The 26,723-nt window shown below is 31.4% G+C and overlaps 2 protein-coding genes across 5 annotated transcripts in view; one reads left to right on the forward strand and one right to left on the reverse strand.

Annotated features, from left to right (window-relative positions):
* The window catches only part of LOC132696193 (schwannomin-interacting protein 1 homolog), a 195,409-nt gene that overhangs the window by 19,205 nt on the left and 149,481 nt on the right, over positions 1-26,723 (forward strand). For 3 of the 4 annotated variants that reach the window (XM_060660891.1, XM_060660893.1, XM_060660892.1), the window contains one exon: positions 943-994. The exons of the other annotated variant lie outside the window; for it this stretch is intronic. The gene's annotated coding sequence lies outside the window, so the exon portion shown is untranslated. The remainder of the gene's footprint in view (positions 1-942; positions 995-26,723) is intronic. 4 annotated transcript variants of the gene reach the window in all.
* Positions 1-26,723, reverse strand: part of LOC132697160 (facilitated trehalose transporter Tret1-like) — a 51,376-nt gene that overhangs the window by 657 nt on the left and 23,996 nt on the right. Inside the window, exons 5-9 of the mRNA XM_060662453.1 lie at positions 3,388-3,720; positions 1,557-1,842; positions 1,025-1,401; positions 523-810; positions 36-471 (exon numbers count right to left, since the gene is read on the reverse strand). Coding sequence (XP_060518436.1) covers positions 65-471; positions 523-810; positions 1,025-1,401; positions 1,557-1,842; positions 3,388-3,720 — 1,691 coding nt within the window. The 3' untranslated portion in view covers positions 36-64. The remainder of the gene's footprint in view (positions 1-35; positions 472-522; positions 811-1,024; positions 1,402-1,556; positions 1,843-3,387; positions 3,721-26,723) is intronic.

Raw genomic sequence — 26,723 nt, forward strand, 5'->3', positions numbered from 1 at the left:
CATAATTCATTTTTAATAAAAAAATAATTACATACCATTCCTATTATCATATAAATAATAATTTCTAGACATTATTTTCGGCAACTGGTGAATTATTTCTGTGAGTTTTCTTCAATGTCTGCTGTATTTCCGCCAACGACATTCCTTTCGTTTCGGGTACTTTATAGTAAATAAAGAACATTCCCAGGACTGTTACGACTGTATACATCCAGAAGGGGGCCGCCATACTAGCAGCCTTAGCGAGTATCGGAAAAATCGTCACCACAACGAAGGAAGCGAGAAAAGATATGCAAACCGTTAAGCCGGAACCAACACCTTTAACGTTCGATGGGAATATCTCCCCAACGACGTTCCACGCGAGCGGGCCCAAACCCATGCTGAAAAAGATCATGTATCCGACCATACAAACGATTGGCATCCAGAAAACCGATTCCATGTCGTAACTTAAGTGCTTCAAAAGGAAATAAATGCCTAAAAATATGCCGTATTGTATTGGAAACATCGCTGAGTTCCGGTTTATACCTAAGACGGCACAACATATTCCACACCCGGCGGAAGAAACCATATAGAGTATTCTTCGTCCAGTTTTTTCGACAACCAAGGCAGTTATGAAATTAGAGCTGATTTGCGATATGCCAAAAATCAGTGTCGCGACGTCAGGCGAGATCGTTTTTGTGGAACTTTCAAAGATCGGCTTCAGATAAGCCATCATCGGATGTATACCGGAAAGTTCCTGCAGCAGCACTAACCCGGCACTTATTAACATTGCTTCCCTGGCAACCGGAGCCGTAAATAGTTCCTTGAAGCCTCCTAAAATATAAAGTCAAATTTAAATCCAAATTTTTAGCTAAAATAATTTTTATAGCTCTTTCATTCTTCAAAGTCCAAGTAAATTCTAATGAAATAGTGAAACGATTATTTAAAGTGACTTATTTGTTGCAGCTGTCATGTGGCAGTAGATGAGCCGATGTTAAAGTGTAGATTTCGTCAACAGGTAAGTGTTTTATGAAAATTTGATACTCACCCTTACTTTGACTGTTTTCTTCAATGGATAACATGATTTCCGAAATATCTGTCTGAATGTGGTTTACACATTTATTCCTAAGCTTCATTAAGGCTTCCTCCGCATCCTTTTTTCTTCCACGGACTAGTAAATAATGGGGCGATTCGGTCATAAATAGACCGAATATTATGAAGAACACCACCAACGGAATGGTACAACTCATCGCGTACACTTGTAGAGTCAGATGAGGACCCACCGAGAATGGGTAAAATAATCCAAGCGTGATAAAAATTCCCAGAAAACATCCGAATTTTCCTCTATTCCGACCTTCCGTAATTTCTGCGATATACATGGGGAGAATAGCAAACGTGCTTCCAACTCCCAGACCAATTAAAAACCTATGAATTCAATAAACTAGGTAGATTGATAGAATACCAAGGTCACCTTTAGAATCAGAAATATTTTGGAGCAGTATAGGTAAATATAAAACTAAATTTGTCAAAATAAAGGAAAACATATTTCAGTTAGTGTGCAAGCTATTTACATCAACTACCTTGCAAGATAGTATAACTCGACAATTCTCCCAAACGCCAATATGCAAAATCCGGCAATCATGGGCACCGCCAAGACCATCATGGTCTTCTTCCGACCAATCTTGTCAGAGGCTAAACCGGCCAGGAGCGGTCCACTCACAGCACCCAAAGGCAAAAACGCGGCGATCAAAGCTAGTTGAGTTGTCGATACTTCGTGACCAAAAGGATTTTCTATACTTTTAAATCTCGGTATAACCGGGGAAGTCCAACTGAAGGACACGCCACATGAAAATGCCGTCAAATAAGCTTGAAAAAATAACAGAGCTTATTAATGAGGTACCTAAGGGAACCCATCGCTTCTAGTGTCCGATGTTATTAATTAAAGAAGAGTTACGTTGATGCAAGTCAGTTGTAAAACCTACAGAGAACCAATAAAAACAAATAAATAAAAACCAATAACAACAAAAAAAAAACAGAAAACAACAAACCCATAAAATTTGTAGCCTACAGTATCAAAAGTAATTAGGTACTATAGGCTATAGGTAATATGAGTGACAATAATAATTTTATCCACACCAAAAGAAGTGAGATCCTATATATAGGTCCTGGGTTTTATTGATTTTACTGATGACTTGCAATAATCTGACTCCAATTATTTAAGAAAGTTGCAAACAAAATTTTCTTCAGTAAATTGCAGTTAAATTGAGTTAGGCAAGTGATTGTTCGATTTACTTCGTCAAAACTTTTAAACTTTTAAATATAAGAATAATAATTTGTCAGATCCATATCAATGTACGCAAAATTTTCAGTTCCAAAAAAATTTAAATTGTCTCATTTAAAAATTACGAATTAGTAATATAAAGATAATTTTTTACTTAAATATTATGATCAAAGTTTGAAAATAAATTTACTAACGTCTTTCTTGTCTTGAGTAGAAAAGCTCGGAGCCACTGCTCTGTTAATAATTAGGTTACTATCGATGTTAATTATTTCTTCCAAAAATGTTCAGTAAGTTGTCTATAAGGAATACTATTTATGAATATTCAACTCTAAATAAATATATGAAATTCTGTGAAATAAAATAAGGAATTCTTAGAAACTAACATTTTATTAAAAATTAAAAAGTGCCCTTTCCAACAAATATGTAGTGCTTAATACCTCCATACCGTTAACTTTTATTATGTTATACAATATCCGAAAATTCAAAAAAAAAATTAAAAAATAGACACAACTTACAGTACTATACAATAATACATAATGACGAAACATGTTACTAAATAAGTTTCTCATACTGGCATTAGAATGTTCTATATCTAGCATTGATGTGTACCTAGTGTTTCAAAAAAGACTCTCCGCATTGGGAAATTGAATTCATGTTTGGCGGGATCTCGTTTTTTTTGACTAATTTTAAAATTTCTAATAATGTACCGGTACATTGTGGGGCTATTTTTTAATATTGTTCTCTCGTCGAAGTCAAAAATTTTATACCAAGTTTGATTTATAATAAATCATCTACTCATTTATTTTGCAGGAGCTTCTCGTATATATTTTCTTTATTGTTTTGGATTTTTTAAACAAGACACAAACTTAAAAGTTGTTAGTTTAAAAAAACGAGAAGTGGGAAGGAATTTTCGAATTCCATCAAAGATGAAACTTTTTTCAATTATAGATCTTTTCCAAGTTTACATATGTAAACAATGGATATTATAGTTTTTAATAATATTATCGAAATGTAACTTGGCACCAAACGTTCAGCTCTTACCTCTCTCTTTCCATTTCCCAGTTCGCAGAGCTGAGAGCCTGAATTTGAAACACGCGGTATAAATACTTCACGTCGTACTGTTGACTTACCAATAATACAGCTTAAGTATAAATACAACGAATCACCAGATTTATCCGAACTCTTGATGCTAATCGACTTGTAAAACCAAGTAACTACGTCTTTCATTTTCTTGCCTTGCCGGTACCTTTGTAATTTCTCAAACGATTTTAACAAATTGAACGTACCAGCCGCGAGTACTAATGGGAACGGCGATAGATTAACATTTTTCAGAAAATGTCGCTGCAAGTCGCACGGCGGGTTTCGACAATGGGAATTATTGTTTTTAAGTTCGCCATTGAAGAGGAACGCTTTAAAACCCAACCTTACTAATTGTGCTTTTTTTACTCTATCAATTGGATAAACTGGTTTCCGAAATTGGTCGAAAATTTCGGAAAATCCAAAATATCGCGTTCGACAACAAAAATTGTCCGCCCATACTGTGATACTTTAACGATTTCAATCAAAAATCCACAAGTAACGGCAATTCCAATCGTTCTCTTTTTATTTGTTTAATAATTATGCATGTGTGGCAATAAAGAAAGTTGATTTACTAAGGTCGTATCAATGCACGATTTACGTATGTGATTTTATGCCGTGTGTTTGACCGTTAATATGTCGGAAACGTAGGGTGACCAGAAATTATACGAATTTTTCGGATAAATTTCGGAAACAAACACGAAAAGAAGAGTTTCAATGTACTCTGGAGCCAACAGAGATAAGTTTAATTTTTTCAATTTTCAATTTTTTACTGTGTTTGTTTTCTTTTTTACTACTAAACAAGCAACAAATTTCTGCTTTTCTGTGTCAGAAAACTACACTCTGCGTTTCACCATTACCCCTCCTTTCTTTTTAATTGTAATATTAAATTAGTTATACATATATGGCATGATCTAAATCAAGTGTTCAATTATTCAAAAATGGTTTTTACACATGAAGAAAAGTGCTACATTTTAGAATGCAATTTGGCATACAGTAATTCGTCTGTAAAGACACACGAACAATTTTTTCTAGATGAGCTTGACATCATATGTATGCAGAATCTCTATTTTAAACAAGATGGCGTAATAGCTCTTAACTTCCGAGGCACATATCAATTTTTGACAACCATTTTCAACGACAAATGGATTGCTACCAATGTTTCTAAACCTTGGCCTCCTAGGTCACCAGATGTAACCCCCCTTGATTTCTACTTGTGGGATTATTTAAAGTACGAAATCGATAAGCGTAGACACCCAATAAACCCGAGATTGTAGGTTTCAATACAAATGAAAGAGACAAAAAAAATATTTACTAAATAATAAGGTCCACGAATCAAAATACATTAATATCATAAATAAGTGTAGAGGCACGAAAAAATTAAATATCCCATAAATAAATAAACCTGGTCCTCATTTTAAAGTTTACTTGACATTTAAATAGCGTTCTGTTGCTGTTACTTTATAATTATTATTCATATTATGTAATGTTAATTTAGATTTTATTCAGTTACTAAATTCACAGTTTCACAGCGAAAGCGAAAGAAATCAAAAAGATTGGACAAAAGACAGCAAAATTAATATAAACATTAAAGATCGAATGAGAAAAGAAAAAAGAGAAGCAACAAATAACACTTATATCCGCTGTCTACTGCATACTAAAGAAGTACCTAAGAAATATTTTCTAACGCCACGAGAAATCGAAATATCGAAAAAACCTTCCTCTCGGCTTCCGGATAATGCCGTTTATAAAGCTACAGAAATATTTTTCGGGCGCCAAAACATTCGGCCTTTCCGGCAAATGAAAATGGGCGATAAATACTCATACGGTATCTTTTTACGAGAAAGATAAGCCTTCCCCCGGGGCCTCTTTTTATTTAGATAACAATTTATGACCTTTGGACCGGTGCGCCCATGTTTCGAAAAAAGGCGCGTCAGATAAATAAAAACTAAAGTAAAGCGATTTTTCTTCCTTGATCAAACTTAAGGATTTTTCGTGTGCTTTTTACATATTTGCATTTGCTAATTCAATATTTTAAACACAATTTATTCTGACATGTTTTCGTAATTTATGTTTCCTTAGTAAATTTAGCAATATTAGCGCATACTTTAGAAGTGTGAACTGTTTACCTACAACTTTTAATTATATTCGTACGCGAGTAATTAGGTAAACAATTACTGTTAATAAATAATTTTTAAGGTTAATTGGAATAAAAAAGGCTATTGCGATAGCCAGCGTAAACAATAACTTGGTGAAAATAAATATATACAGGGTGATCGAAAACCGATTTACTATCCGAAACATTTCCATCGGTCAAGCTAATTTGTTAGGAACGGTTTTCCAGGTTATGTTACATCACACCTACGCAATCTCAAATCTGATAGGTTGACAATTTGGCGATTTTTTTTAAAGATTGGGTTATCTGTTAATTTTTTGCAATTTCTTTTTTTTTAATTAATAAATCTGCAATTGCCTCTAAAAGTTGTTGAGGAGATCATTCTACAAACAAGTGAAATTAAAAAAAAATGGTTCATATTACCTACTAATTACCTCGATTTTACAAATAGTAAAGCAGCAATGACAAGGGCTTTTTAATAATCCGTAATCATGAAGAAATAAGTACAAAAGTTCCAGAAGAAGTTTATGAAAAACATTATGAAATGTCAAAGTCGGGAACATTTGAATCTGATTAATTTCCTAGCAGTGCATCATCCTCTACACCACGCTGTAGTTGCACAGGGTGGCCAGATGAGAATAGTAGTGCTGTATCTTGAAAACTATTCGTCGTTGCAGTAAGAAAATCGTGGAAAATGTTTCTACATTCAAATCTTAATCTCATCTTAAATTTAAAAAGTAATTTTCCACTAAAATCCTTCTAGTTAAGGTACTCAAATATATATTTAGAAACTAAGCTTTAAACAAATAATTTTTTTTAATACTTTTTGAGGTATCTGTTAAAATAAAGTAGTGGGTGGTTATTTTTTTAATAAACAGCTGTATCTCCTAAGCAACTGAATGCATTTTGACAAACTTGGCATGGTTACAAAAAGTTTTTATTGCTTTATCGTCTTACTTCTAATATATCTAATTCTTAGTGATCCCGCTAGAGCGCGTTCTTTGATACAATAATTACCAAATTATCTACCTTTTTTTCTAGCCTTAAGTATCCGAGAAAGGAAATTTAAAAATTATTAACTTTTAAAAAGTCGATATCATACCGGTAATTTTTCTTATTTATATGTTTTTCAACAACTATTAAAAAAGTTTTATAATTTTAACAAAAATAATATAAAACTGCATAGGAGCACAATATTCAATAAATATTTTAATATGCAAGTGCAGCATATGAAGAGTAGGCCATGGAGGAAAAATAAATGCCTAAAATCAACTTGTCAACAGTGTTTGTTGCACACATAAGTAATAATAAACTGATAAACTGCATTTCACAAATAAGGAAGCTGTCGATATGATTGGGGTATATTTTCAATTCCTCGTTTGGTGCGAAAGCTTCCAAAGTTACGCAAATTTTTGTAGTTTTCGACCTCAGGTCCGAAGATGATCGGCTAGAACAGGGGTAGACAATATAGTTAATGTGCAAATTAATCCTCCTGTTACGTTAAGCCCCTTGTCAACAAATCATACTGGAATTTAAAATCTGTCATTTGCAAATGGAAAGGTATTTTTAAAAAACTTAAAAACAACTTAATTCGATTTTGTAGTTCTGTGCCAATTAGAAAAAGTTTGAATTCTATTTGTATATGGTATACGTAGAAGGATGACAGTGTCACAAAATTACAGAAAACTACGTGGTTGTTAAAGGAAAGTAGATGTAAATTACACCTTGTAGCATTGCTTCATAGCTTATATATAACTGATGTCCCCATTACCTAGCAAGGAAGATTAAATTTAGAAACGATGTCCAATATATGAATTTACGGTTTTAGGGTTATAACTATACGAAATATACAACAATTGCCCTAATAATTTTAAAACTTCAAATGTAAATTCCTTTAAAAGAAATTATAAATGGCACCTTGTGGGCATTGGGTGATGCATGATAGAATAAAATAAAATAATTTATTGCCAGACATGTATAAACAATACATTTAAAGTTGTAAAATATATCCCAACCGGCATTAAGCAATTTAATTGTCAATTTTCGGTTGAAGTCATTTCGTCTGCCAAAAAAAGCCTTCCATCAAGTTAAAGAAACCCAACGACCATTCGAAAGCCGTAATATATACATACTGCCTTAATTTAAAAGTCGATTCCTCGAGAGCGTAGTTTCCGACTGATTTGGCAAACCCGTTTCTAGAAATAGCATTACGTTTCGGGGAAAAACAACATTTGAATGCGAAAGGGAATCTCAGATCGTCCATTAGGCACGCCCGACTGTTAATTATGTGCCAAATTTCTTGAGCAACGCCTGCCTATTCAGCTTAAACAAATTTCCGTTTATTTTAAATTTCACTTTCATGAAGATCATTTTTAATGCATTCAAATGATTAGTTCTTCACAATTTTGAATTTTGACATCTTCGATGATAGTCAATTCAGTTAAAAGACAGCAAGATCGGCAGGATAGATCACATTCTATAGACACACTTAGTTTGCAATTCTCGTTTATTTTGTTAATTAATACTTTTGTTCATTCATATAATAAAACTTTACTTTACGAAGCTTCCGAAATTGACAGAAAAAGTATTTTAGGTTAGGAAAGACAGGCGCTCATACCCTGGCTAACCAAGAAATGAAGAAGAATTTCAACTCTACTTTGTCAAACCATTTGACGGAAATACATACTCGAGTTGGAACTGTATTATGCAGTATGTATTGTTGTTTAAATTATTTTTGTCTTGCTGGGAATTTATTTTCTTTTCCCATGGGTCGAATTAACACCAAGTAGTTGATCAGTTGTCCGTCGAAGCCAGGCGAGAAATGCGTGTCAAAAAAATTAATAAATTAGAAAAATACACAACCCAACAAGCTGAACCTTTTCAGAATGTCATGCCAGTAATTGACATTATGTTTTCTCAAAATGAAAGTGTAATTGATATTAATTTTATAAATAATAAATATTTGCTTATGAAAACAATCCAGGAAAAGAAAACCCAAATATGGCATTTACATAGTTAGCAAAATGCGCTTCCAGTAAGTTGTTCTAGAGTTGAGGCTATGTACTAGTGATGTATCGATCTTTTGACAATTATTGTTTTCTTTCGAGTACGTTATTTGTATATGAAACCCCTCATTCAACAAAAATAACGACTAGATGATTTACCCATCGGAACCAGGAAACACTCCTAATGTACTCACCTCCCAGACAGGAAGGCAATATTTATCAATACGAATTAACATGGCGTTCACGATGTATAGAGTGACAAATCGCCCCTAATTTTTTGTTTATCTCGCATCTCTGAAAATCAACCGCCATGATAAATTACCAGAAACAGCCGAAACAACAACGAATTGAATAAAGACCGCTGACGGTCCGGTGGGTGCAAAGTTAAATATTCTGTTTTTAATACGACTTCTTAACAATGCTCTAAAACGGTTGTGAACAAGTTGATAAGAAGTTAATTCTCATTATATCTTAGTAAGTTAACTCTTATATGTACCCCGTTTTTCTGCCAATTAAGTCAAAACGGTAAGTCAGAGACCCGTACTATGTTATGAAATTGAAATTGCTATTAAAGTACTATTCGAAAATCCAATCATATACAGGGTGTCTCATTTAAGAAAATTGAGAAAAGTATCATTTTGCGAAGCGTTGCAACACCGCGTATTTTTAAGAAAATTTAATCTTAAAGAAAAGCATCATTTTCGTAAAAATAATAGATAAAAAAAAGTTTAAAAAATTAATAAACAACCCCACCATGATGGTTAAAACATAACCCGAATTCTGAGGATGATCGCTAATAAGTTTATATATAAAAAAATTGACGATTAGGAAAAAAATAATAAAGGTCATTTTAATAAAAAAAACTTTTGTATTAAATTTTTTTTGTAAACTCCGTAAGTTCCGAGATAAGGTATCGGCCTTTCTTATTTTATTAAAAAACGGTTGTTTTAATTTTTCATATACTTCAAATTTAAATATTAAAATTTGCTGTTTAGGTTTTAAAAAAATGTCAGCTGTCTTAATTTAGAGTTTTCATTGAATCTGTTAAAGCAGCAAAGAAGCTATTACCACATTCAGCACAATTTCCTCTTTCCTTTGCGTTTTGATTAGATTCTTCTTTATTTTGCGTTTTTAATAATTTCCTCTTTATTTTGCGTTTTTAATAATTTCCTGCCTTTTGCGTTTTTAATAACTTCCTGTTTTTTGCATTGTTAATAATTTCCTCTGTCTTTTGAGTTTTTAATAATTTCCAATGTCTTTTGCGTTTTTAATAATTTCCTCTGTCTTTTGCATTTTTAATAATTTCCTCTGTCTTTTGCGTTTTTAATAATTTCCTCTGTCTTATGCGTTTTTAATAATTTCTTCTGTCTTTTGCGTTTTTAATAATTTCCTCTGTCTTTTGCGTTTTTAATAATTTCCTCTGCCTTTTGCTTTTTTAATAATTTCCTCTGTCTTTTGCGTTTTTAATAATTTCCTCTGTCCTTTGCATTTTTAATAATTTCCTCTGCCTTTTGCGTTTTTAATAATTTCCTCTGTCTTTTGCGCTTTTAATAATTTCCTCTGTCTTTTGCGCTTTTAATAATTTCCTCTGTCTTTTGCGTTTTTAATAATTTCCTCTGTCTTTTGCGTTTTTAATAATTTCCTCTGCCTTTTGCGCTTTTAATAATTTCCTCTGTCTTTTGCGCTTTTAATAATTTCCTCTGTCTTTTGCGTTTTTAATAATTTCCTCTGTCTTTTGCGTTTTTAATAATTTCCTGTCTTTTGCGTTTTTAATAATTTGCTCTGTCTTTTGCGTTTTTATTAATTTCCTCTGTCTTTTGCGTTTTTAATAATTTCCTGTGTGTTTTGCGTTTTTAATATTTTTCTCTGTCTTTGGCGTTTTTAATAATTTCCTCTGTCTTTTGCGTTTTTAATCATTTCCTCTGTCTTTTGCGTTTTTAATAATTTCCTCTATCCTTTGCGCTTTTAATAATTTCCTCTGTCTTTTGCGTTTTTAATAATTTCCTCTGTCTTTTGCGTTTTTAATAATTTCCTATGTCCTTTGTATTTTTAATAATTTCCTCTGCCTTTTGCGTTTTTAATAATTTCCTCTGTCTTTTGCGCTTTTAATAATTTTCTCTGTCTTTTGCGCTTTTAATAATTTTCTCTGTCTTTTGCGTTTTTAATAATTTCCTTTGTCTTTTGCGTTTTTAATCATTTCCTCTGCCTTTTGCGTTTTTAATAATTTCCTCTATCCTTTGCGCTTTTAATAATTTCCTCTGTCTTTTGCGTTTTTAATAATTTCCTCTGTCTTTTGCGTTTTTAATAATTTCCTATGTCCTTTGTATTTTTAATAATTTCCTCTGCCTTTTGCGTTTTTAATAATTTCCTCTGTCTTTTGCGCTTTTAATAATTTTCTCTTTCTTTTGCGCTTTTAATAATTTTCTCTGTCTTTTGCGTTTTGATTAGATTCTTCTTTATTTTGCGTTTTTAATAATTTCCTCTTTATTTTGCGTTTTTAATAATTTCCTGCATTTTGCGTTTTTAATAACTTCCTGTTTTTTGCGTTTTTAATAATTTCCTCTGTCTTTTGCATTTTTAATAATTTCCTCTGTCTTTTGCGTTTTTAATAATTTCCTCTGTCTTATGCGTTTTTAATAATTTCTTCTGTCTTTTGCGTTTTTAATAATTTCCTCTGTCTTTTGCGTTTTTAATAATTTCCTCTGCCTTTTGCTTTTTTAATAATTTCCTCTGTCTTTTGCGTTTTTAATAATTTCCTCTGTCCTTTGCATTTTTAATAATTTCCTCTGCCTTTTGCGTTTTTAATAATTTCCTCTGTCTTTTGCGCTTTTAATAATTTCCTCTGTCTTTTGCGCTTTTAATAATTTCCTCTGTCTTTTGCGTTTTTAATAATTTCCTCTGTCTTTTGCGTTTTTAATAATTTCCTCTGTCCTGTGCGCTTTTAATAATTTCCTCTGTCTTTTGCGTTTTTAATAATTTGCTCTGTCTTTTGCGTTTTTATTAATTTACTCTGTCTTTTGCGTTTTTAATAATTTCCTGTGTCTTTTGCGTTTTTAATATTTTTCTCTGTCTTTGGCGTTTTTAATAATTTCCTCTGTCTTTTGCGTTTTTAATCATTTCCTCTGTCTTTTGCGTTTTTAATAATTTCCTCTATCCTTTGCGCTTTTAATAATTTCCTCTGTCTTTTGCGTTTTTAATAATTTCCTCTGTCTTTTGCGTTTTTAATAATTTCCTATGTCCTTTGTATTTTTAATAATTTCCTCTGCCTTTTGCGTTTTTAATAATTTCCTCTGTCTATTGCGCTTTTAATAATTTTCTCTGTCTTTTACGCTTTTAATAATTTTCTCTGTCTTTTGCGTTTTTAATAATTTCCTTTGTCTTTTGCGTTTTTAATCATTTCCTCTGTCTTTTGCGTTTTTAATAATTTCCTCTATCCTTTGCGCTTTTAATAATTTCCTCTGTCTTTTGCGTTTTAAATAATTTCCTCTGTCTTTTGCGTTTTTAATAATTTCCTACGTCCTTTGTATTTTTAATAATTTCCTCTGCCTTTTGCGTTTTTAATAATTTCCTCTGTCTTTTGCGCTTTTAATAATTTTCTCTGTCTTTTGCGCTTTTAATAATTTTCTCTGTCTTTTGCGTTTTTAATAATTTCCTTTGTCTTTTGCGTTTTTAATAATTTCCTCTGTCTTTTGCGTTTTTAATAATTTCTTCTGTCTTTTGCGCTTTTATTAATTTCCTCTGTCTTTTGCGTTTTTAATAGTTTCATCTGTCTTTTGCGCTTTTAATAATTTCCTCAGTCTTTTGCGTTTTTAATAATTTCCTCTGTCTTTTGCGTTTTTAATAATTTCCTTTGTCTTTTGCGCTTTTCATAATTTCCTCTGTCGTTTGGTTTTTTAATAATCTCCTCTGTCCTTTGCGTTTTTAATAATTTCCTCTGTCTTTTGCGTTTTTAATAATTTCCTCTGTCTTTTGCGTTTTTAATAATTTCCTCTGTCTTTTGCGTTTTTACTAATTTCCTCTGTCTTTTGCGTTTTTAATAATTTCCTCTGTCTATTGCGTTTTTAATAATTTCCTCTGTCTTTTGCGTTTTTAATAATTTCCTCTGTCTTTTGCGTTTTTAATAATTTCCTCTGTCTTTTGCGTTTTTAATAATTTCCTCTGTCTTTTGCGTTTTTAATAATTTCCTCTGTCTTTTGCGTTTTTAATAATTTCCTCTGCCTATTGCGTTTTTAATAATTTCCTCTGTCTTTTGCGTTTTTAATAATTTCCTCTGTCTTTTGCGTTTTTAATAATTTCCTCTGTCTTTTGCGTTTTTAATAATTTTCTCTGTCTTTTGCGTTTTTAATAATTTCCTCTGTCTTTTGCGTTTTTAATAATCTCCTCTGTCTTTTGCGTTTTTAATAATTTCCTCTGTCTTTTGCGTTTTTAATAATTTCCTTTGTCTTTTGCGCTATTAATAATTTCCTCTGTCTTATGCGTTTTTAATAATTTCCTCTGTCTTTTGCGTTTTTAATAATTTCCTTTGTCTTTTGCGCTTTTAATAATTTCCTCTGTCTTTTGCGTTTTTAATAATCTCCTCTGTCTTTTGCGTTTTTAATAATTTAATCTGTCTTTTGCGTTTTTAATAATTTCCTCTGTCTTTCGCGTTTTTAATAATTTCCTCTATCTTTTGCGTTTTTAATAATTTCCTCTGTCTTTTGCGTTTTTAATAATTTCCTCTGTCTTTTGCGTTTTTAATAATTTCCTCTGTCTTTTGCGTTTTTAATAATTTCCTCTGTCTTTTGCGTTTTTAATAATTTCCTCTGTCTTTTGCGTTTTTAATAATTTCCTCTGTCTTTTGCGTTTTTAATAATTTCCTCTGTCTTTTGCGTTTTTAATAATTTCCTCTGTCTTTTGCGTTTTTAATAATTTCCTCTGTCTTTTGCGTTTTTAATAATTTCCTTTGTCTTTTGCGCTATTAATAATTTCCTCTGTATTTTGCGTTTTTAATAATTTCCTCTGTCTTTTGCGTTTTTAATAATTTCCTTTGTCTTTTGCGCTTTTAATAATTTCCTCTGTCTGTTGCGTTTTTTGTAATCTCCTCTGTCTTTTGCGTTTTTAATAATTTCCTCTGTCCCTTGCGCTTTTAATAATTTCCTCTGTCTTTTGCGTTTTTAATAATCTCCTCTGTCTTTTGCGTTTTTAATAATTTCCTCTGTCTTTTGCACTTTTAATTATTTCCTCTGTCTTTTGCGTTTTTAATAATTTCCTCTGTCTTTTGCGTTTTTAATAATTTCCTCTGTCTTTTGCGTTTTTAATGATTTCCTCTGTCTTTTGCGTTTTTAATAATTTCCTGTGTCTTTTGCGTTTTTAATAATTTCCTCTGTCTTTTGCGTTTTTAATAATTCCCTCTGTCTTTTGCGTTTTTAATAATTTCCTCTGTCTTTTGCGTTTTTAATAATTTCCTGGCTTTTGCGTTTTTAATAATTCCCTCTGTCTTTTGCGTTTTTAATAATTTCCTTTGTCTTTTGCGCTATTAATAATTTCCTCTGTATTTTGCGTTTTTAATAATTTCCTCTGTCTTTTGCGTTTTTAATAATTTCCTTTGTCTTTTGCGCTTTTAATAATTTCCTCTGTCTGTTGCGTTTTTTATAATCTCCTCTGTCTTTTGCGTTTTTAATAATTTCCTCTGTCCCTTGCGCTTTTAATAATTTCCTCTGTCTTTTGCGTTTTTAATAATCTGCTCTGTCTTTTGCGTTTTTAATAATTTCCTCTGTCTTTTGCGTTTTTAATAATTCCCTCTGTCTTTTGCGTTTTTAATAATTTCCTCTGTCTTTTGCGTTTTTAATAATTTCCTGGCTTTTGCGTTTTTAATAATTCCCTCTGTCCTTTGCATTTTTAATAATTTCCTCTGTCTTTTGCGTTTTTAATAATTTCCTCTGTCCTTGGAATTTTTAATAATTTCCTCTGTCTTTTGGATTTTTAATAATTTCCTTTGTCTTTTGCGTTTTTAATAATTTCCTCTGTCTTTTGCGCTTTTAATAATTTCCGCTGTCTTTTGCGTTATTAATAATTTCCTCTGTCCTTTGCATTTTTAATCATTTCCTCTGTCTTTTGCGTTTTTAATAATTTCCTCTGTCCTTTGCGTTTTTAATAATTTCCTCTTTATTTTGCGTTTTTAATAATTTACTCTGTCTTTTGCGTTTTTAATAATTTCTTCTGTCTTTTGCGTTTTTAATAATTTCCTCTGTCTTTTGCGTTTTTATTAATTTCCTTTTTATTTTAAGTTTTTAATAATTTCCTCTTTATTTTGCGTTTTTAATAATTCCCTCTGTCCTTTGCGTTGTTAATAATTTCCTTTGCCCTTTGCGTTTTTAATACATTTTTTTGTAAACTCCGTAAGTTTGGAGATATGGTATAGGCATTTCTTAAACGGACTATCCTCTACGTAACAGCGATAGCTTATTTTATTAAAAAATGGTTGTTTTTTAATTTTTCATAGACTTCAAATTTACAGATTAAGATTTGGTGTTTAGGTTTTAAAAAAATGTCAGCTGTTTTAATTTGGAGTTTTCATTTAATATGTTAATGCAGCAAAGAAGCTATTAGCACATTTAGCACAGTTGTGAGCAATTTCAATTCCATTGTCTTTTCCCGTTTTAGCTATTTTTTTCTGTCTTAATTACATTCGGATTCATCACTAAACCCGACATAGCTCACAGCAGAACTTTAAATTTAATTTCTTTTTATCTAGAGGGTTTGGGTTATCAATATAACGCAGTTCATAATTAGTTAGCTTAACCTTGTCAGGGTTAGTACACAGCGACTATTCTTCGAGGGATATGGTTTTCCTTATCTACCGGTGCTTTTGTAGTTTCGTGCCACCCTTCCGTATATAGCTACGTTCCTTGTCTCTGATTACTCCCCAAACGCCCAAAGTTGCACGTCAAAGACAATGGTTTACCCGATTTCCCCGATGGGAAACTTTCTGCCATTTGAGGACGGACGATTAGGCTCATTTTTATAAATACATAATTCTGATAAAGATAATGTCGTTTCAAAATTATATAACTTCCAAAATTTACTTGAGTGTTAAAAGTATCATTTTGTACAACGACATAAAATCACAATTTTTATTCTTGGTTAATTTTTTCAAGGTTATGGTAATTCTCATCAGTTCGAAACGTCGACTCCAAATTCCTTAACGTTTTGTTTATATTTTTGAGGATACTTTCTTATTAAGTCAGTTATAAGCAAAACTTGGCGTACCTAAACACTACGCGCGCATTGTAATTATTTTATTTCCCCTGATGCGATAGACAATAACGGCTTGCTTTTGGCTGCTTCGGCGAAAACTGGTTGCCTAGGGACATTTTCCACTTTGGAACACGGAGCCTTTCGGGAATAACGGGTCCCAAAGCCTGAGGAATCCCGGGACTGTGTTGCATTTCCAACATAAAGTTGATTGTCTGAGAAAATGTTTTTAGCAATTTCTGGGACCAGTTATGTGAAAATATCCAGCAAATAAGCTTGGAATCGGAAATAGCGGCATTGCCACCAAAGGTCACGATAAATTCAAGCTTTGTTTCCTAGTTTTTCTAGGTGCTCTATTTTTAAGTATTTATTTACGGTTTTTGTTATTGATTGTGAACTTATTTGAAAAAGTAGATAACTATCCAATTAAATGTCAATTTCCGACAATAAAACTACATACAAAACACGATTAGTAAGAAAATCAAAATTAAAATATTCGAAAACAAACAATCATTGTTCAAATACCTATATATCTATAAAAGGAGAATGAAACATATTTCTAATATAAAATCAACTTAAAACATAATACTAGTGCCTACAAAACATGCATATAGTACCGAAACATAAAAAATAAAATGGATATTCTAAAACAAACATTGTTCAATTACTTATATGAGTATAACTGTTGAACACAAATTAGAATGTCAGATTTCTTAGTCCTATTCATCAAAACTAGAGTGTTATTCATAACATGTTTTGGTTTAATTATTCTTTTTTTAATTAATTTTATTTAAAATTTAAATTGAACTAATTAAATTTAATAAAAAAAAACCTTTCCACATTCCACTAGAGTGCGGCAATGTAAATATGTGACAAACCAGATTCTTCCTTTTATCTTCGATACATAATCCTAAAAACTTGCCCACAGAATCAAAATTATAGTTGCTCCGAGTCTACAATTCCCAATTATTTAATTTCCATAGCTAATGCTTGAAATCGAACCTTTGATATATTTGAGCAACCGCTTCAACAAGGAAATATAATCAATTTTTCCTAATGGTTTCACCATGAGCAAGGCTTTAAAAAAAAGAAGTGTAAATTCAATTTTCCTTGTTGCAAAACTGTTGTCTAAATATAAGTAGAAATTATTTTAATACATTTTATTTTAGTTTTAATTTATGTTTCAAGAAAAGAAAAAAAATGTTTGGCAACTTCTGGAAATTTCCTTGGAACTGGAGTGGTTTGCCGCAATTCCCTAGAGGTAGCAAAGTAGGAAAATTCCCTTAGAGATGGCAACCCTGGAAAATAATTAAGTTTTTACATACTACCAAAGCATCACTTGAAGTTTTGATTTAAAAATTGATAAGTTTATTTAGATAATTTTGTCAATTAAAATTTTGTAAACAAACAGTATTTACAATTTTAAAACATTTTTTAAATCTCTTCAATAATAGAAATAATAAAATAAGAAATAAATAAAATTTGCGACTATAGGCAGTACGAATAAGTGTGCAATGTAGGCTGGAATGTGAATAGAAGTGATATTATTCGTAAAAGAGGAGAAGTGATAATATCTTCAATCCTGTGACTCAAAGATCCTTTCTTCATGTCTCTGTTTTTTTTCTATTTTTTTAACTTCGGTATTTGGTGTTTAAAAAATTCAACGTAAGGTAACAATATTTTAAAAAAATGCCAATTGAAAGGATAATGTATTCTTCCGCCCCGATTTGTACCAAATTCACAAAGCTTGTGCATTTTAATAAAATTAGATCAGCCCTTTTACAAGTCCTTTTACTGGTACAGAAACGATACAACAACGTTTCGGATTAACACAAACTGAACGTCTCTTTCCATTTAAAATTTAAAGAAATGAAGAAAATACCCAGACGATAAAACGAAACAAATGCATTTTCCTGTCGCCTCCCGACAGTTGTTTTCTTTTTCGCGGGACGAAAGTTTTCCGGGCGCAATATCTCCCTGCAACGGAAACACTTTGCAGCGTTAAAATCGTTTTAAAAGTTTACCTAAACTGCGTTAACTATAATCGGACTTTATTTACAGCTATTGTCTAGTCTATGGAAAGAAAGACAACGGTTGCTTCGAGAGGCGTATGGAATTTAGTTTTAGTTTAGAATTAGAATTATTCTTTCCATTTGAAACTGAGATTACTTGCAGTGTACTTTTGAGATAAAAATCGGAATTTTTAAGTTCATGCCACTCCAAGTCGCAGTACGCTCAATTCATCTTGATAACAATTTAATTGGGTGTAACTTTTTTGTTTTTAAAGGTATCAAGGTAAACAAAAAAAAAATGTAGAGTTAGTAGGGAAGTTTTTTTCCAGTGACGTATAAAACAAAACACGCTCAATTTTCCGACATATTAGAGCAAATCATATATTTTTTAATGTAACGCCCTGTGTATATATGCGTTTAATAGAATATCTTATTCTGATTACAATGATGTAACAAACTTTATATTTTAGTACACTCGTTTTTGGCAAATCACCAAAAATAGGAAATTTTTATATAATTAAAATAAAAGTATGTTTATGTTTGACATATTAATAAACAACGTTGATTGTTGAATTATTGTCCAGGCCATTATTGTTAAAATGGTTTTTCGCCAATTTGACATCCGTGAAAGGAATGATATGCTTCAAGTATACTTTCTGAATAATAAAAGTGCAATCTCAGCTTGTCGTCAGTATATTAGACTTTATACAAAGCGCCGAGCTCCTTCAAAACAGATATTTCCAAGGCTGGCAAAGAAATTTGCAGGTAACGGTAACGTATTAAATGCTAAAAAGGTATGCTGGAATCGTAATGTTTTAAATGAAGAAAATAAGGCAAACATATCAGGATTCTACTAAGCACATCCGGTTTCCTCCATTACTGGAGTATATGAAGACAGGCATTTCTCGGGTATCAATCAACTCAGTTTTGAAAGAATATAAATAGAATGCATTTAAATTTCGTAAAACTCAAAAACTAAGTGCAGACAATGTCAAAATGTTGTTTGTTGGGTTTTAATAGACAAAATATGCGATATTGGTCTTTAAATAATCCTAGACAAATACACGAAATAAAAGCCCAGGGCTACCAATCAATATTTTAGGTCCGATTATTTGCAACTCAAAAGCAACAATATATAGAAGATTTACCCCTAAATGTACCAGCGCTGATTATATGGATGCACAATATTGTGCAAGTTTGAAATTTTATTAACAAGGAATATCTCAGGGGTTGGATAAGGAACGGCGCAACTGTAGATTGGCCAGCCAACAGCCCCGACTTAACTTTAATGGATTTTTTCCTTTTGGGACGCATAAAACATCACGTGCACAAAACTCCATGCGGTGGAACTTCAGCAAATGATTTCAATCAGTTAAGAGACAATCCGAAAACATTACTGAATGCAAGACATCATACAATTAGAGTGTATGAGTTCAGCGAAATGGCGGTCACATACAAAAGTATTTAGAATCGTTAATAAATTTTCTACTTTAGTGTGTCCCGTCATTTATAGTTTTTGTTTTACTTCAATTTGTAAATAATTACTGGTGTTGCAGTCAGTCACCGTCAGTCACTCTTTGAAATTACATAAAAATTTCCTGTTTTTCCGATTTGGCTAAAACGGGTGGACTAAAATATAAAGTGTGTTACATTATTGTAATCGGAATAACACATTCTATTAAACACATATATAAAATACAGGGTGTTCATTAAAAAAAAAATGATGTAGGTTTACATGTCAGAAAATTGATAGTTTTTTGTTTTATACGTCCCTTGTAAAAAAACTTGGCTACTAACCCTACATTTTGTTTTTTTGTTTATCTTGATATCTCGAAAAACTAAAAAAGTTACAATCAATTAAAACGTTATCAAGATAAATTGAACGCACGGTACATTTCAAAAATTGTCGACGTTTCTAATCCAATTCAAGTATATTTCATTGCATTGCATGCAAATGGACTCCAGATTGACCGAGGGATAATTTAAGTCACTTTCATTGATTTTACTGCAAAATTTGCTACGTGAGATGTTTAATTCGTGAGATCCAATACTTTAAACCAATTCGATAATGAAAACACAATCAACAAACAAATCGGGTGTTTCCTTTTTCAAGTAATTCAAAATATGTATCTGCTCCAACTCCAACACAAATTTCCCTATCTCGCTCTTTGGTCCAAACACTGAGCTATTGAACCCATCCTCGTTAAAAGGCTTTCTGTATGATGATTGGCTGGCTCCCACATGCTACTTGGAAGTCGAGCCAGTATGATTAATATTTCCATGGATAAGCAAGTAATATTATTCCAATTTTTTAAAAGAGATAAACATTCATTATTAATTTGGCTGGAATGAAAAATAAACAAATAGGTAAACAAATTATGTTCATCGAATGCGTGACTTTTTATTACTCTATATTAGAGATTTCATAGCATATACCATAACTAAGTGGTTTCTAAAGTATTTGGAAATACTTGCCAATATGGCAAATCCTTCTAACACACATTTCGAGGAATGAAATGGTAAAGAAATGATAAACGTCATTAAATTAAATATTCCTGTACAAAACTGAACTCATACAACATTTAAATACAAATTTTTTTTTTATTTTCTGGAACTTTCAGGTGATTTTCTACATTTACTTAGTATTCTCAATAGAAAACTGATAAAACTTAAATTTTTAGAAGGTGCCTTGTCATCTTTCAGTGTATCAATATCCTATTTGACAGGAAATTTTTAATTGTTTTAGTTTTTTGTTTAGCAAACATGTGCGCTTATTATGATAAGCAGCATATTTATAAATATAACCCAAACCACTTCGATTTTTGATGACATGGTTGGACAGCGCTGGTAACCGCGTGTTAGTGGTGCAAGGTGCTCGGTAGTCGCCAGTTCGTAATTATTATATAAAAAATGCGGCTTGGGGTAGCACCAGTCAGTTTAGTGTTATCCATACACCTGCACAGAAAATGATGCGTCAAAGACGTCCCGGTAAAATACTCGTAAAAAGAAAATAATTCAATTTTAACAGAAAATTAAAAATTAAGAACAGCATCGGATTTCTCTTGAAAAGCAGCAGTCGTAAAGACTTAGGATAACAAAACTTATAATTAAAGCGGCCAATACTGAAAATTCTTTTCTAAGTTTAAAAAATTGTCGCATTTCATGCATTTTAATAGTCTTATTTTACAGATAGCTGGAATGGACACCGTTGTAAGGCCGGGAAAAATTCGATTCTTATTCGTTTAATGACTTCAGAATGGCTGACGGCGTGCTGTTAAACTTGGAGCAGCTAAAAAGGGCTCGTTTTAGACTATCAACACTGTTCTGAGCTCGAATGCCAGCGCGTTTTACGACATCACGACAAATAATATTTATTCTCTCAAAAAAATTGGACGCGACAAACGATAGCCAACTCGGAGTGAAGAACATCTAAAATATCGGTAAAAGAAATGAAATCTTAATATATATATATATATATATATATATATATATATATATATATATATATATATATATATATATATATATATATATATATATATATATATATATATATATATATATATATATATATATATATATATATATATATATATATATATATATATATATAAATATAAATATAGTGTCATCATATATATATATATATATATATATATATATATATATATATAAATATAGTGTCATCATATATATATATATATATATATATATATATATATATATATATATATATATATATATATATATATATATATATATATATATATATATATATATATATATATATAACCAAAACTAACTAACCAAAACTAACCAAAACAAAATAGCAAAAATTACATGTTGGTATTAAACTGTCAATCATAATAACTTTACAGCTTTGTATAGAAAAAATGCCTCTTCTAGATTTAAAAGTGCCTAAGTGCCTGTTAAAACCCAAGGTCTTGGAGTTTTATCTGTGCTACTGTTGCATTTGTATGCAATATTCCGTCATATGGGAATGAGCATTAATTATTGTGGACATTTTAAATATAGTCTTGGCGCTTAAACAGCCAATTTATATATATTGTGCTAAAAGAATGATTATAAGTATTTAACAATGCTAGGTAACCTAAGAATATTCCAATAAATGTCAATATTATTATGTTTGTATTTCTTTCACTGGTATAATAGGTTAGGAAAAAGCATCGAAAAATGCTTTGTTGTTCTTTTGTTGCAGTCAAAGTAATACCGTTGCAGTTTTTTAGAGAATATCTTCAATTCATAGTGAAGTCGGAAAGCGCCCTCTAGCTGCGATAAAATCAATCGAAATTAATCCGCTCACATGAGCGTTGATGACCTAAGAAAAGCACTTCTCGACGACTCCGAGTTTGACAAAACGCGTTCAACCGTTCCTAAGTTAATTTACATTTATTTCCGAAAATGTTCGGAGAACCCCCTCCCCACGTTCATTTAAGAGATAGAGCAAAAAGTAATCTACGAAAAAGAATCGACTTCATCCCTACTTTAAGACGCTGCCCATTTTTGTAATATAAAATATAAGACTTTAATTCAAAAAACGGGATTATGTCCCCTGGTGGCCAATCTAGAAATTTAAAAATAATTTCCAGTATTTTCTGAAGAATTACTTCCGGAAATAGGGCCCATTGCCCCCTGAATTGGCTACCTGACACATACTATTACTGAAAAGCATTTAAAAAATGTTTATACAAAAAATACATTATACGGAAATTAAATTATAGAAAATCACAATATTCTTGGACATCTTAGGAACCGTCATGTCCTTTTAACATTATAATTAACGGGTTGACAGTTCGATAGATCAAATAGTCAAGGTGACACATTTTTTGTTCTTTTTTAATAACATGTTCAACTGCCATTCACTTCCTCAATGGCTTGCGCAAATATAGTTCTTGCTTTGATATATTTTGTTTATGTGGTTCGCAAATCGGTCATTTTCATTTTCTCTAACATAAAGCTTGAGTCTTCTCTACTATTAATTCAGTACATCAAAATAATTCAATATTCCTGAAGGCAACTTAATACCCGCATTTCATGGAATTTGGCGGGCACTGGTTATATTTTTGTCATGCCATATTTTGGGTATCTCATAATCTTCAATAATCCACCTACGCCTATAGGGGGACACTGAAATTGAGCGATACTGGATGCAATTTCTCATTTTATTACTTTACAATTTTCTCAAATAACCTATAGCTGCCAACATTTCTCCGCCCCCGTTATTGCCGAGTTTCCTCAACTAGGAGCGATGCGAATGCTCTTTCGCTTACGAGCCAGCATTCACAAATAAGGGTTTCTGCTGGTATGCAGAGCGACCATCTTGGATTATCGAAAACTTACGCAGATGGGATTTTTTCCTTTTCAACAATATTATTTTATACGCTGCAGGGCCAAATAATTCTTTTTTTAAGTCATAACTTTATCAGGAAAATTATTTTTAGGAGGTTCAAGAGTGCAGATTTCAATGAATCAGTAAAACAAAAAAAAATTGGCTAATGCATAATCCCAGGGTTACTTTTGACACACTAGGTTACAGAGTCGTGGTAATTTCTCGTACTTGCAGATAACTAGTGAAAGTATGTATAGGTAATCAGTGGTCATTAGTGCAATATTGGCTTATAGCTAATACAAAAAAATAAAAATGAAAAATTTGCTACTCTATAAGAAAATTAATAATGAAATGTGAAATAATGTGAAAGTGACGCGACTAAAGTAAATTAGAAACATATTTTCTAAGAACCTCTGAATAATTATATAATTACACTTGTTTTACATAAGTTTTCACCTTAAAGGTTTAAACTTATTAAATAAAAACAAAAACTAAAAAGCTCTGAAAGAATAATTATATGAAACTAAAAAATCTATTAATTTGTTACAGACTTACGTAGGTGAAAATAAAGGAACATTCCCCTTCAAATAATTTCTATACTATCTATCCTACTTAAACTAACCAAAACTAATATTTTTTTGGAATATATCCATATTTAATGTCACACTTCAATACGAGTTCAACTTCGGCTATTGGAATATTATGTTAATTTCGTGACGAATTTGAACAAAGATTTGTTTAAATTGCTTGTTTTTATAATTTTGATTTAAATTAAGTGCTTCAAAATAAGCTCTATATCATATGCAATCGTATTGCAAGAAACAAATGATGAATTTGCATATTTGAGCTGTGTTACTATTTTATGTCTTATTGATGTAATCTTTGTTACTGCCCTTGAAATGTAGAACTTTAAAAAAGATTTCTTTACTTACCTGTCGCTATGAGAAGCAAAGCCGTTGCAATGTCAATGCTACTGGCAATTAGTTCTAATTGGTGTTAATTTGAGTTATATATAGTGAAGACTGTTGAGGTGATTTCTGATATATATGGCAATTTAGTTAGCACAGGTACACTACAGAAACTTCTCTGGATAATTTCGTAGAACCAAGAAATGAAATAATATAAAGAGTGTTCTATTAAAACTATAAGATTTTTGTTTTGATTGCACTTATGTTTAATGTATTTGATTATTGATATACTTTATTTCTCCTTGTTAATTATATTGTTGTCACTGTGTTCGAAATGTAAGTCAATGCATAAAATATGGAAAAATTTTGATGGCCCACCTCAAAAATTAGCCAACATTTTTTTTTCGTTGTTATAATTATAAATTTCTGGTTATTTGCACATTGTTAGCGCTTTGCGTAATACTAGGGGCAAAAGGGACCGCTTAAAAATTCTGAAAAATACCAATAACAAATTTTTTAATGTATATAGAAATATTTACTAGTCCCTAAGGTTTTCTTTTTATTAGCCAAAATTTGCGTAAATTTACTTAAAGTTAGTCAAAAATAAAACGACTTCATGTTTAAAAGCCACAAAAAATAATAAAAAGCTTAAGGGGCCGCCTTGTTCCACTCTCCCCTAGTAATTTTGTGATGTGATTGCTAATGTTGTAGAACCAAAAATGCAATAATATAAAGTGAGAGAAACTAAAAGAAAAATTGAATAGCACGTAATAAGAAATATTTAACAACCGCAGTTTTGCGAAAAACATTATGGAAACTGCCCGACTGGTGCTACAAGGCGAAAATTTAATTCAAAAAGGCTCGCGCCCCAAGAAAATTATTTCACCTTTTGCAATTTCGTTTTCCGTGTTCCAAGGCCGCCGCATAACGGTAAACTAGTAGAGTTATACTCTTGCCTACATTTCTCTTTCATAAAATGCCAGAAGCGGTAATTGGAAAACCAGCTTATTTGAAATTGAAAATATGAAAAATGTTATTCTACGTACGTGATGCGACATGTACTTTTCGCATTCACTTGCTGTGAAAAATACATTAAGGAACATCTACAATGCAACAACGACGTTCCTGCTGCGTCGATTCTTCTCCGTGAAATTTCCAATGAAAATCCGGCGTGTTTCGAAATAACTCGGCCGGATTGAAAAACAATTGTGCACGGTTTGTATTTATATTATAAGTTTGTTAAAGGGGATAGGCAAAAAATAGTTTTACATAAAAGTTGTCAGATTTTTTTCTTTTTACTTTTTTTAAGAAAATATATGGTTTGTCGGTATTTTCTTCAGTCCTATTTGAAATAAATAAATAAATTTGCAATTGAAAATACAATTTAGTAATCACCATCATTATTGCCTTGCCGGAGTTTGCAAGTTATACCCTCTAAACTTATATATATTAATTACGTAACGATGAGTAATTATAATTTCTACAAACTTGGATTGTAATATGAAATAATGAAAATGAAATATGATGAATATGAAAAACTCGTGCAACTTTTATGTATCTGCCAAGTCCTATTAATAAAATATGTAGGTGGTTCTTCTTCTTCTTCCTCAAGTGTTGTATCCTCCCAGAACATTGGCGATCAGTCGCATCAGTCGCTTCACTTTGTCCGCAGCAGATCTAAACAATGTGGTGCTGCTTGTTCTATACAACTGACGAAGATTTTTGAGGCAAGACGTTCTTCAGCGACCAGAACTGCGTTTCCCTCTATTTTTCCTTGCATAATATGGAGCAATTCACATTTCTTATTTCTCATTACACGGGCAATATACTCCAGCTTTCACCTTTTAATGGTTTTCTTTGTTCACATATTGCAGAACCACCATGTTCTTAAAATATGTTATTGTTTTCGCTATTCTGTTTTTGATTTCTCGTTTAGCCCTAGTTTTCATTCACCATTTCCACTATTCTCCATTTACGCTAAGTTATTTTTATGTTATGTTTTTGTTTTTGCTGATGCCTCTCCATTTATTTTTCTTTTTCTTTAAGCGTAGATCCATTTGTTGGCTATGGCCTGCTACCGCTCATAAGAGTAGCTGTAAATCATCCTTATCTGTTGCTAGTAAGGCCGTGTCGTCAGCGTATCTTAATTTGTTGATGACGATTCCATTAGCAATTACACTCTTTGGTCTTTCTTTGAAGATTTTTTCTGTATATAAATAAAACAACAGAGCGCACATCCTTGTAGGTGGTTGTCCAACGCATAAATGAAAACTCTGTGCAAATTTATTTAAAATTAATCTATATACAATTACTTATTATTACTTTACCAGAGAAAATGTATATTTTTTATTATTACAAAATTTTACCTATTTCTGTCTGGGGGATATTGGAAACCATAAGAAACACGAAGATGGTTAAATTAGAAAAACGTTGTCAATTTAAAGGTTTACAACGCGCTGTTGAGAAAACTGAGAAATTCCCATCTCTTATAGCGTTTATCCAACGTCAAAAACGATAATTTTTTGATTGAAAACAAAGAACTAAGAATTGTTTAATTATTAAGAATCATTTAATTATTAAGAATTATTTAACTAATCAGGAATTAAAAAAAAAACTGCCTGTATAAATTTGAAGCGAACTTACTGCATTTCCCTTAGATGCATTTTAATACTCTAGCTTAAACAGAGTATATATATTATATATATTACTTAGAATATTGACTTAAATCAGTGTAAAAAAACTTCTACTAGTATTTAATTAAATCG

This window comes from Cylas formicarius, unplaced genomic scaffold (genome assembly GCF_029955315.1).
Source record: "Cylas formicarius isolate icCylForm1 unplaced genomic scaffold, icCylForm1.1 PGA_scaffold_1__22_contigs__length_36826433, whole genome shotgun sequence".
Lineage (NCBI taxonomy): Eukaryota > Metazoa > Arthropoda > Insecta > Coleoptera > Brentidae > Cylas > Cylas formicarius.